General features: G+C 48.6%; 1 protein-coding gene across 1 annotated transcript in view; it reads left to right on the forward strand.

The window, feature by feature from the left end:
• Positions 1–701: 701 nt before the first annotated feature.
• Positions 702–12899, forward strand: part of LOC145409669 (uncharacterized) — a 107890-nt gene continuing 95692 nt past the window's right edge. The window contains exon 1 of the mRNA XM_080280021.1: positions 702–1031. Coding sequence (XP_080136147.1) covers positions 702–1031 — 330 coding nt within the window. The remainder of the gene's footprint in view (positions 1032–12899) is intronic.

The following is a 12899-nucleotide window of genomic DNA, read 5'->3' on the forward strand; positions in this document are numbered from 1 at the left end:
AAGAAAATAATAAAAAATGGATATAACTGTATTCTACATATATATGATTACATAGGATGAAATTGAGGAGGATCCTGTGGTAGTGATGATAGTGATGTGGAGGATACTGCTGCTGAGGGTGGTGGTGGTGGTGGTGGTGGTGGTGGTGGTGGGTGTTATGATGGGAAGGAGATGATCCTCGTGTCGTATCGTTTATAAAGCTCCAACATGCTTGCATGCATCGGCCTTGGTCACCAAATGGCGACTTTCCATCCTGCTCCTTCTCTGGCAGCCTCCCTGTTCAGTTCCGTATCCCTGAAGTCACACTATGACAGTATCCCAGGTCTTTTTCGGTCTGCCTCTTTCAGTCCTACCCCCGAGGTTCACACTTCTCACTTTTCACACCGAACTGTCATCCTCCATCCTCTCCACATGCCCAGACCATCTCAATCTACCCTTCCTCATCACAACACCATCACGATAAGCCCCGCCCATCCTCTCAGCTCTTCAGTCATAAACCTAGACCTCTGTCAGGCATCGCACCTAACATGCCGCACACAAAGATCCCTCAGCACGGAGGGAGAGCCCTCTCAACGTCAGATGGTTTATTATCATCATCATCCTTGTTTCACCGGCCAAAAACCAGCAACGTCACTTCCAAAATTTCCTCCAATTGTATTCTCATCGCGATTAATATGAGGAAAAATTACGAGAAAACAATAATGCATAAAAAGGAATTCAATCGCAAACCGAAACGCGACAGCGCGGGGACCCACCAGGAGCCCTGCGGAAGGCATGACTGTTTCGAGAGGGTGTTGGCCATCTGGGAGGCCGCGGGGATTAGCGTGAGGGAGACCGTGGGGACTAGTGTGAGGGAGACAGCAGGGACTTGCGTGCAGAAGGACGTGGAGAGCTTGGAGTCCACCAGCTCCCTGCCCATCCCCTCTCCCATCTTCCTCGCTAACTCAGCGCCCCCCAACCTGGCCCCCTTCCCGGCGATGCTACAGCCCACCCACTCCCCGCCTCGGCCCACCACCGCTGCTCCCAAGACGGTACCGGCTCTTGCTAACCCACCCACCCTCCCAACACACCCACAAAACCCAGCACCCTCACAAAACTCACTCATCCGCTCACAACCCACCCAAAACCCACCTACACGCCCACAACCCACCCAAAACCCACCCACCCGCCCACAACCCACCCAAAACCCACCCACCCGCCCACAACCCACCCAAAACCCACCCACCCGCCCACAACCCACCCAAAGCCAACCCACCCGTCCACTCCCCACTCAAAACCCACCCACCCGTCCACAACCCACCCAAAGCCAACCCACCCGTCCACTCCCCACTCAAAACCCACCCACCCGTCCACAACCCACCCAATGCCAACCCACCCGTCCAATCCCCACTCAAAACCCACCCACCCGCCCACAACCCACCCAACCACCTCCCATCCAAAACCCACCCACCCGTCCACAACCCACCCAAAACCCACCCATCCACCCACAACCCATTCAAATCCAACCCACCCGTCCACAACCCACCCAAACTCGACTCACCCGACCACCCCCCATCCAAAACCAACTCAACCACCCACCCACACGCCCACAACCCACCCAAAACCAACTCACCCACCCACTCCCCACCCAAAACCTACCCACCCGACCACCCCCCACCCAAAACCCACCCACCCGTCCTCTCCCCACCCAAAGGCAACCCACCCGTCCACTCCCCACCCAAAACCCACCCACCCGTCCTCCCCCCACCCAAAGGCAACCCACCCGTCCACTCCCCACCCAAAACCCACCCACCCGTACTCCCCTCACCCAAAGACAACCCACCCGTCCACTCCCCACCCAAAACCCACCCACCCGTCCACTCCTCACCCAAAACCCACCCACCCGCCCACTTCCCACCCAAAGCCAACCCACCCGTCCACTCCCCACCCAAAACCCACCCACCCGCCCACTCCCCACCCAAAACCCACCCACCCGCCCACTCCCCACCCAAAGCCAACTCACCCGTCCATTCCCCACCCAAAACCCACCCACCCACCCACTCCCCACCCAAAACCCACCCACCCACCCACTCCCCACCCAAAACCCACCCACCCACCCACTCCCCACCCAAAACCCACCCACCCGCCCACTCCCCACCCAAAGCCAACCCACCCGTCCATTTCCCACCCAAAACCCACCCACCCACCCACTCCCCACCCAAAACCCACCCACCCATCCACTCCCCACTCAAAGCCAACCCACCCGTCCACTCCCCACCCAAAGCCAACCCACTCGCCCACTCCCCACCCAAAACCAACCCAACCGTCTACTCCCCACCCAAAACCCACCCACCCGTCCGCAAACCACCCAAAACCAACCCACCCAACCACTTCCAACCCAGAACCAACCCACCCACCTACTCCCCACCCAAAGCCAACCCACCCGTCCACTCCCCACTCAAAACCCACCCACCCGTCCACAACCCACCCAAAACCCACCCACCCGCCAACTCCCCACCCAAATCCAACCCACCCGACCACCTCCAACCCAGAACCAACTCACCCATCCACCCACACGCCCACAACCCACGCAAAACCAACTCATCTGCCGACAACCCACCCAAAACCCACCCACCCGACCACCCCCCACCCAAAACCCACACACCCGTCCTCCCCCCACCCAAAACCCACCCACACGCCCACAACCCACCCAAAACCCAGCCACCCGCCCACAACTCATCCAAACCCAACCCTCCCGTCCACTCCCCACCCAATACCAACCCACCCGTCCACAACCCATCCAAACCCAACCCACCCGACCACTCCCCACCCAAACCCAACCCACCCGCCCACACCCCACCCAAAACCCACCCACCTGTCCACTCCCCACCCAGCAGACCCCTGTCCAACCTTCACATCAACACAAGTCCTCAACTCACACCCCTGTCCCTCCTATCCTTTCGTCCCCTGCCTCTGCCTCTAGGGTTCTCTTGCCCTCCTCCTCGGCCTCCTTCGCCCATCCCGCTATGAGTCAAGTGGATCTCCTCGCTCTCGACAGGTGGGCCGAGGACATGGCAGAAAAGGCAAAAGAAAAAATCCTAAAGGCGGCCCAGGAGAATCAAAAGGGCACATTGAACATTTCTTTAACTGGTCTGATCCCGGAATATTACCTCGCTTCTCCGGAAAAGAGCGAGGGGAAAGAGGGGGAGACGAAGGGGACGGACGTAAAAGAGGGGAAAAGTGAGAGAAAGGAAGAGAAAAGAGGGAAAAAGAGGGAGAAGGAGGGAAGGGAGGAAAAGGAAAAGAAAATAGAGAAAAAGGGGGAGAAGGAGGGAAGGGAGGAAAAGGAAAAGAAAAGAGAGAAAAGTGGGGTGAAGAAGGGAGGGGATAAAAAGGAAGCTAAAAGGAAGAAAGTGAGGTGGGAAGAGAAGAAAGGGGAAATGGAGGGCGAGAGAGGGGAAAAGAAGAAAGAAAAAGTAGGGAGGGAAAACAAAAAGGTAAAGAAGGGAGAGAAAAAAGAAAAAAGGACACAGTGAATGGGTGGTAAAGATAATGAGATATGAGAGCTGGGTGACCCTTTTTCCCATCAGGATCGGGAGGTTAAAATTCTCGCTCACGTTAACCAGGATGTCCGAAAACACTGATTCGGTAAAAGTGATACGAGAAAGAAACCAGCCTTTTTGAATGGCCTCTGCTCCTCACGACGGCAGCGATCGTCAAAGAGATGCTGTCACTGCTGCGGTCTACGTTCACCAGGCGGATCCGTTGTCTGTCTGTTAAAAAGTCTGTAAGGCGGATCCAGTGTCTGTTAAAGCGTCTATAACCTTTCACTGCTGCCGTCTACGCTAACCAGGCGGATCCAGTGTTTTATCTAGTACCGTCTCCTTCTACAGAGGCGACGCTCCAACAAGAGGGCAGTTTAATCCCGCAGTCCAAGGGTTCAGTCCAAATAAACCTGGTGCCACAACAGCTGCTCTCTGGCCCCACAAGAGTCCCTCCTCCTCAAGTTTTTTACGAATGCCAAAAATGATACCAACGTTTTGTGAATTTCATATATCAGATTTTCAGTGTTTGTGGGTGTGGGTGTTTGTGTGAGTATGTGTATGTGCATGTGTGTGTGTGCTTTACATGCGCGTAGACATTAGAGAAGTGCTTTTTACATTTAAATTAGTTTTATTAAATACTTTGCTTTTGTTTTTTATTTTTTTACTGAGTCCTAAAAATTATAAGATTTCGTATATATATATTCCTGTTTTAGCGTTCTTTTTAATTCGGTGTGTGTACGAGAGAGAGAGAGAGAGAGAGAGAGAGAGACCCCCCCACACACACTTCCTCTCATTATCTGTCTTTCTGTGTCGGGCTGTTTATGCTTCTGTGTCTGTCTGTCTGTCTATCTTTGTCTTTCTCTGTCTGTGTCTTGTCCTTTGTCTGTCGTGAACTGTTTGCCACTATCGTCTTGTCCTTAACTGTCATGTTCTTAATTGTCTTGTTCTTAACTGTCTTAAGTCTCGTCTTAATTGTCTTGTCTGAAGTCTCTTGTGTTAAATATCTTGTCCTTACTTCTGTCTGCTGTGTGTCTGTCGTGAACTGTTTGTCATTATTGTCTCTAGAAATTTGTGGCTGGTGACGTTTGCATAATTGGCTGGTAATTAATAGACAGTTGTCCTATCATGCACTTTTATTTCTGGACACACACACACACACACACACACACACGTAGCGCGAGCGCTACGTTTTCGCAGAAAGCTAATGAGAGGAATTGTGTGTGTGTGTGTGTGTGTGTGTAGATAGATGTGTTTCTTTCTCTTTCTCTGGAAGTGTGTGGGTGGATCTGTGAGTCTTTCTCTCTATCTCTCTCTGTATATTGATAATATATATCTATCTTTATCTTTTCATCTCTCTACTTCCCGTTTTTACTCCCTCCTTCCCTCTCTCCCTCCCTCCTTCTCTCTCTCTTATCTTACTTTCCTCCATTTCCTTCACCAAATCAACTCTCTCTCCATTCTTCTACCTCCCTTTGTCTCATATTTTTCCTCCATCCAATCTTTCTCTCCTGATTTATTTATTTTCACTCTCGCTTTAGCTTAGCACACGCAGTCTCTCTCTCTCTCTCTCTCTCTCTCTCTCTCTCTCTCTCGTGACAGCTTCCGGATTGACTCTGTCGGATACGATTATGTGACACTACAGAATGTAGTCAATGATTTTGGCGCATCAGGTAGAGCCAGGATTCCGGGGGCTTGAATGATGAGTGAATGGAAGCGCGGCCCATTGCACTGGGCAGACTTGGGCTATCTGGACGTTGCTACTCCTCACCCGGCCCTAGGGTGGGAAAGGAGGTCCGGATGATGATGATGATATATCTCTCTATCTATTGCCAGACGCCTTAATCCCCCTCTTCCTTGTCATCCCCCACCCCCCACCGTCTTTCTCCTTTCCCTCCATAGCTCTTTTAACCTTCCCTTTGCTCCCTTCGCCGCTCCCCTTCCTCCTCCCTTTTCTCCACCCCTGCATCCTACCTCCAAAACCAAGAAAACCAACAAACGAAACAAAAGCAAGACTCATTTCATTCCCCCCTAAAACCTGTAACCCCCGACCCCCGTGGACTCCCTCGAAGGTAAACATTGGCCGTTCGCAAATCTCGTCCATGGATCCGGAGAAATGCAGTAGCTCGTTCGTGCAATTGATCCGGATTCGGGTGCCAGTTGGAATAAACAGCCGAATGGGAAGATGTCTGTCTTTATATCTGTAACTTTCTGGGTGTTTGTTTGTCTGCGGGTTTGTATGTTTATATATATTTGGTGTCTTCTGTCTGATCATTTTTTTATATATCTATCTGTCAGTCTGTTTCTGTTTGCATCAGTTTGTCTATCTATCTATCAGTCCATCCATCTATATATCCATCTGTCTATTTATCTGTCTGTCTGGTTGTCTCTGTGTCTGTCTATCTATCTATCCATCTATCTATCTACCTATATTAATCTCTTCCTACATGTCTATCTAGAGAAAAATCGAATCATAAATAGGAAAGGATAAAATGAATAAAGGAAACGAATAAGAGAAAAAGAGAATTAAGGCGCTATAAATAATGCAGTTAAGGAAATGAAATGAACAGATAACACACAACTCCCTGTTAATGTGGAAGCTGTAATCAAGGTCTAATATATCCCCTTGAATATACTGTACTGTCTTTGGGTGTTTTGGTGGTGTGTGGTGAGGAGGGGGAGTGGGAGGAGGGATGAAGAGAGGGAAAGGAGGAAGGAGGAGGAGGAAGAGGGATGCGGGAGATGAGGAGGAGGAAGAGATTGTGGAGGAGGAGGAGGAGGGAGATGACCAGGATGAGGAAGAGACTGTGAAGGAGGATGAGGAGGAAGAAGAAGAAGTGAAGAAAGAAGTGACTGTGGAGGAGGAAGAAAGGGAAGAAGGAAGAAGAGGAGGAGAAGGGATGTTGGAGATTAGGACGTAGAGGAAGAGATTGTGGAGGAGGAGTAAGTGGAAAAAGGAAGTGAAGGAAGAAGTGACTGTGGAGGACGAAGAAAAAGTAAAAGAAGGAAGATGATGATGATGATGATGATGATGGGTATTTGAGTGAAGGGGGTCTTTGCTATATCGCTTTGACGTCAGAATTCCAGTGGCCAGAACAAAATTCCTGGTGACCTACAGCACTTGAAATATCAGTGTGTTGAGGGAACGGCACAGTCTGCTGGTGTGGGTGCGCGTGTGGGAGTTGGAATGAGTAAATGCTCTTCACCTTGCATGACCCCTCAGCAAGGCAAATGACCCGGTGCTTGACCCTGAAGAACATTTAACTTCACACACGGGCCCTCACTTGACCCAGCCTCTCCTAGGCACGAAGTGCTGTGGAAAGAATGCAGGGTTGTAATATTGTCCTGTTCCAACACTGAGCCAAAGGGGTTAAGGCTGCACACAAGGACGAAAATCCCCCGCCAAGTCCAGGTGAATGAACCATAGTCTCGTCTCTCGCTCTTCATTAGCATCCAATTACCTGGCCATTGTTCGCGGGTGTCAGTGGTCGTGTCTTCCCACTAGGGGGCAAAAGGCACAAGCCATTTCCACCCTTATAGACGGTCTCGAAGGCTGATAGTCCCGTAGCAGTGAGGGAAGGGGCGAGGGAGTTTGAGCCCTACGTGCGTGGGTGGTGAGGGAGTTTGGGCTTTAGGGACGGGTTGTAAGGGCGAGAGTTGTGTGAAAAAGCTATAAACGTCAGGTCGAAGTACCTCGACCATTTGTTTATGCGTAGGGGCGAGGTGGAGGGGTAGGTGAGATGGGAGGGAGGGAGGGAACTTGGGTACGGTGGGTAGGTAGGAGGTAAGGATGGAAGGAAGGGAGGCTGGATAGGTAGGGATGGAGGGATGTATGGTAGGATGGAAAGGTAAATAACCAGACCATTATGGGTAGGGACCAGGTGGAAAGGTAGGTGAGAGAGAAAGAGCGAGGGAGGAAGGTGGTGTAGGAAAAAGAAAGGCAAGGTAAAAAGGAAAGATAGATACCCTGACCATTTATGGGTAGGGGCAAGGTGGAAGGGTAGATGAGAGGGGTAGGGTAGGGTAGGGTGGGAGAAAGGGAGGAGAGAGAGAGAGGCTGGGTGGGTGGGAATGGAGGGTAGGGATGGGGATGAATGGAAGAGAGGTTGGTAGGTAGGTATGGAGGGAGGGAGGTGGAAGAGAGGAAAAGGGATGGAGGGAAGGAAGGTAGAAAGTAGGATAGGGATAGAAGGAAGTGAGGTAAGTAAGAAAGGGATGAGGAGGGGTAGGCAAGAGGGAAGGAGGGTGGAAAAGGACTTATGAAGCAGGGAGGTAGAGAGAAAGATAGGGTAGAGTGGAGGGAGGGAAGACAGAGAAAATAGGGAGGTGGAGGAGGATGTTTGGAGGTTGATAAAAGGGAAAAGAATGGAGGTAAAATAGAGATAAAAGGAAGGAAGGTAGGGAAGGTGGAAAGACAGGAATGGATAGAGAAAGGGAGTCGGGGTAGAGGAGAGAAGGTATGGAGAAAGAATTTAAATTAAACTTGAGTAGGGAGACAGTAGGGGAGGGAGGTAGGGATGGAAGGAAGGGGTAGGGAGACAAGTTAGGGTGGGGGAAAGACAGGTAGGTGAGGGAGATAGGGAGGAAAAGTAGGGATGGAGGGAAAGAAGGTAGGGAGTCAAGGTAAGGATGGAGGAAAGAGAGGTAGGAAGGGAGGGAGACTGAGAGGGACTTTGAAATGGAGGGAAGAGAAAGAGGGAAGGAGGAAGATAGAGAGGTAAGTTAGAGACAGAGGAAAGAGAGACAGCAGGGAGGATGGGGAGAGAAGGTGGGATGGATAGAGATGGAGGGAAGAGAGGTAGGGAGGCAAGTTAGGGATGGAGGGAGGCTGTGAGGCAGAGTATGGGAGGGAGGTCCTACGGGAGACAGCCCTAACATATCTTCAGTATTTACGGTGGGCATTAGTGCGGAAGTGGTGATATGTGAAAGTGTGTGGGTTAGAGGAGGGTAAGGTAGGGTAGTGTAAGTTAGGGTAAGATAGGGGAGGGTAGGAGAGGGTAGGTTAGGGTAGGATAGGGTAGGTAGGGTAAGGTAGATTAGTCTGTTAATATTAGGTAAGGTTAGGTCAGACTATAAAAAAATAGTCCTTCACGTTCTCGGGTAATGTGGTTAAAAAGCATATAGGTCAGAGGTCAGAATTAAGGTTAGTCAAAGTGGTGTGTGGCCATGATACCCGTTTGCGACATCAGGTCTGGTCGTTCTTTTGAGGGCTTTGTTTTGGACGTGCATAGAGAGGCCCAGGCTTGCCAAAGGTTGGGTTGGGTTGTTATGGTAGAACAAAGACTCGCCTTTGATATGCAACAAGGCCCCTCGACCCCCATTCTGTTTGTACTGTCACAGCTGCAGACAACATAGGCAATACTCCTTTTTTATATTATTTGGCCTGGCACTGGAGAGGGACGCCTTCATGTGGTGGCACTGATACAAACAGGGGCTCCTCCACTACCTGGTTGCGTAAACTGTCTTCAGCTACTTACCTGTCCCCCGAAACGTGGATGGTCGACTGCAGTAGTAGTACAGCTTTGGTCTGCAGTTCACCGGGTTCACGTTCAGATGAGGCTGAGGTTACAACTGCTACTGCGACCTACTTGACCTAAACTGCCATCTCTCCATCTTGAATACTGGGTTGTTACAGGCGATTAACACAGGAATAATGGTGCTAGTCATGAAGAAGTGCTAGGGAAGGGATGTAGACCCGTAGCATTGTTATATTCTGCCATAGAGGTACGTGAAACAAGCTGCAAAGGGACGAAAATCTCCGTCTAGTTAAAATGAATGAGGGTGGAGGCTGAGGGACGTTTGTATGGTCAGGCAGTGGAATAACAGTGCCACCACATGAAGTCAGCCCTCTCCAGCAGCAGCCTTTTCGTCAATAAAGGAGACTGTCATTAACCTTTCCTGGCAAGACAGAGTTGTAGAAATCTAGTGTGGGTTATCCTTCCACAAGTGCTGCATATTCCAGTCGTCCTGTGAAATAATACATAAGGAATTGCACTACCGGGCTGCCTGACGATGAATGAGTGATGTGGACAAGAGTGTGGCGGGGTAGGACAGCATGTAGGTAACTTTGCAGAATAGAGAGATACGGGATACTAACTTGTATTAAATTTGTACATCCGTTTGATTAATCTGTCTGTGTGTTAATCTTATCTCTGCCAGTTGAAGTTTTACTTATCTGCTTATCTATCTATATATTATGTCTATTTGCCTATCTATCTATCTATCTGTAGGCCTAAAAATAACTGTGATTCCCGTCATTAAAGAGTTAAACCAGCTATGAACAGATAGTATTTTTTCCATCTGGGTGACATAGCATCTACAAACCACTGTCATCCACATTCACCAACTCTCCTTAATCATCAATCGTGTCTACATTCAGAACTCCATCGCCTACAATCACAATCCACTCACAGACAGCCTCTCCCTTCTTAAACCAACACGGGGCAGATGCTATTCCTTCCACCTATCCTGTGTGTGCAGCGACGGCAGGGGATATGAAAGTTATCGAAAGTTATCAGCAACTCGGCATGCGTTTCCTCTGGCTTGGTCTCACTGCGTTCCTTGTCTCCCCAAACTTTGCATCCTTTGGGGAGAGAAGCCTGGGAATCATTCTGGGCTGTCACATTCTCCTTGACTCATTCTTGTGGTTATAATGTGCACGTTCTGCCTTTATTGTCTCCTCATTCTACTTTCATTCTCAAGGCTGCAGCACTGTCATTCTTCACTTTCATCATTCTCTCATTTTTCTGATTGTAATATGATAATTCTCCTGGTTATAACATTCATTTTTCCCTCATTCTTCTCTTTCACTTCTTCTGGTTGTTGTATGGTCATTTTTGTGGTTGTTACACTGATTTTCCTCTCATGCTACTGATTGCAGTCCTTTCATTCTTTAAACATTTTCATTTTTTGGCTGCAACATTTATTATTTTCATTCTTTTGATTGCAACACGACTCATTCTCATCTTCTTTTCATGATTGCAACACTCATTCTCCTGGTTTTAACATTCACTTACCTCACTCTGATTTTGACTGTGATTATGTTTTCATTCCCATGGTTGCAACTCTCTCTCTCTCTGTCTCTGTCTCTGTCTCTGTCTCTCTCTCTCTCTCTCTCTCTCTCTCTCTCTCTCTCTCTCTAATTGGCCAGAACATAGTAAAAGACGTCTCTAGGGCAGCAGGGTAGTAAGGCCAGTCCCAGATACACTTTCCCTTTCAATTACGGTATAAAAAGATCGCTAATGTGTTCCCACGTCAAATCTATTGCTTAATTCACCGATGCAAATGAGTCTCTGTTGCATCGTGGCAGGTGCAGTGCAGGTGGGCGTCTCGTGGGAGGTTGCAATCATCGCCACAATCGCATTTAGTCTGGCGATAAAGCAAAATGAGAAACACACAAAAAACAATGAATTTCCAAACTGCCCCGAGCTTCCACATTCAAACAGAGAGCAGGTGGGGTGGACAGGGTAAATGTTAATCTGGGACTGCTGTGTGGATACTGATAGTGCATTGTGAAGGGTAGTGGTGGATGTGCTGTTGTTGATCTCTCTGACCGACCAGACCCATCGACCACATGTAATTAATTTTCTGTGAGGCACTTCACAGGTATAGTATTCAGCGTGTGCTTGGGGGGGTATGTGTGTGTGTGTATGTGTGTGTGTGTGTGTGTGTGTGTGTGTGTGTGTGTGTGTGTGTGTGTGTGTGTGTGTGTGTGTGTGTGTGTATCTTCGATTCTCTCTCTCTCTCTCTCTCTCTCTCTCTCTCCAACTGTACTCTGACTCTCCCAAGTAAGGTTTTCTGTGGCCATATTAAGTTCGTCTCTCCACTGCACAACACAGATCCAGCCACTGGCCAACCTGGATTTAATGGAGACAATATGTGTGTGTGTGTGTGTGTGTGTGTGTGTGTGTGTGTGTGTGTGTGTGTGTGTGTGTGTGTGTTTCCATTCATTATACCTCGTAGTGTTTAAGTTTGTATGTATGCTTGTGTGTCTATCTGTAACTTATTTTATATTTTTACTGTTGTGTATGTACACATTAATGTATGTATGTATGTGTGTACTGTATGTATGTATGTATCTGTTTAGCTATAGCTATATCTATCCGTCTGTCAGTTTGTCCATTCATCCATCTATCATTCTGTCTAACTGATCTATCTATCTATCCATCTATCTTGTTTACATCACTCAAGTTCATGGTCACGGCGTCCACTTTGTTTCCGGAGTACCGATAACATCCGGCCAGGTGTTACGACCAGGTGAGGAAGATTAGATAGATAGATAGATAGATAGATAGATAGATAGAGAGAGAGAGAGAGAGAGAGAGAGAGAGAGTGAGGGGGGGGATAGGACGAAAGAACGAGGGAAATTAGAGAAATATTCCATCTTGCTTGGAAATTAAAGAAATGAGTTGCCTTCGATGACTTAGTGTGATCAAATGGTTCAGGAAGGAAGGAAGGAAGGAAGGAAGGAAGGAAGGAAGGAAGGAAGGAAAGAAGGAAGGAAGGAAGGAAGGAAGGAAGGGAGGGAGGAAGGAAGGAAGGAAAGAAGGAAGGAAGGAAGGAAGGAAGGAAGGGAGGGAGGAAGGAAGGCAGGAAGGAAGGAAGGAAGGAAGGTAGGAAGGAAGGAAGGAAGGAAGGAAGGGAGGAAGTCAGGAAAGAACGAAGGAAGTAGGGAAACGTATAGAAAATTGAAGGAGGGAAGAAGAGGGGAAAAGAAAGATAGAAAGAAGTAGGAAAGTAGGAAAAGATAGGAGGAAGGAAAGGTAGGGTTGAAGCGGTCCGGGAGGGAAGGAGGAAGGAAGGAAGAAAAGGACAGGAAGAAAGAGTGAAGGAGGGAGGAGGAGAGAAAGGAAAACATGGAACGAAGGAATGAAGGAAAGAAAAGGAGAGAAGAAAGGAGAGACAGTGGCAACAGAGAAGGAAGATAGGAGAAGAGGACGGAAGGGAAGAAAGATTAAGAAAATAGAGAGGAGGAAAGGCAGGATGAATAGAAGGAAGAAACTGACAAGAACGTAAAAGGAAGGAAGGCTGACTGAGAGGAGGGAAGGAAGGGGAGGGAGAGAAGGAGAAAGGGAGGGAGAAAGAAGGAGAGAGGGAAGGAGGGAGGGGGAAGGATTAAGAAAACTCATAAAAGAGGGATAAGAGGGTAGTGAAGAAGCCAGAGGAAGAGGAGGAAGGAGGGAAAGAAGATAAAGGAAAGGAGAAGAAGGAGGTAAGATGATGAATGAACGAAGGAAGAAGAAGAAGAAGAAGAAGAGAAGAAAGAGGAGGAAGAAGAAGAGAAAAAAGAAGACGAAGAAACAGGGAAGGGGAGAATGAAAGCTGAAAGGAATAAAGATGAAAGGAATAGAAGCAAAAAAATAAATAAATAAATAAATA

This window comes from Coenobita brevimanus, chromosome 82 (assembly GCF_032717465.1).
Source record: "Coenobita brevimanus isolate Jiangsu-jjx chromosome 82, ASM3271746v2, whole genome shotgun sequence".
NCBI lineage: Eukaryota > Metazoa > Arthropoda > Malacostraca > Decapoda > Coenobitidae > Coenobita > Coenobita brevimanus.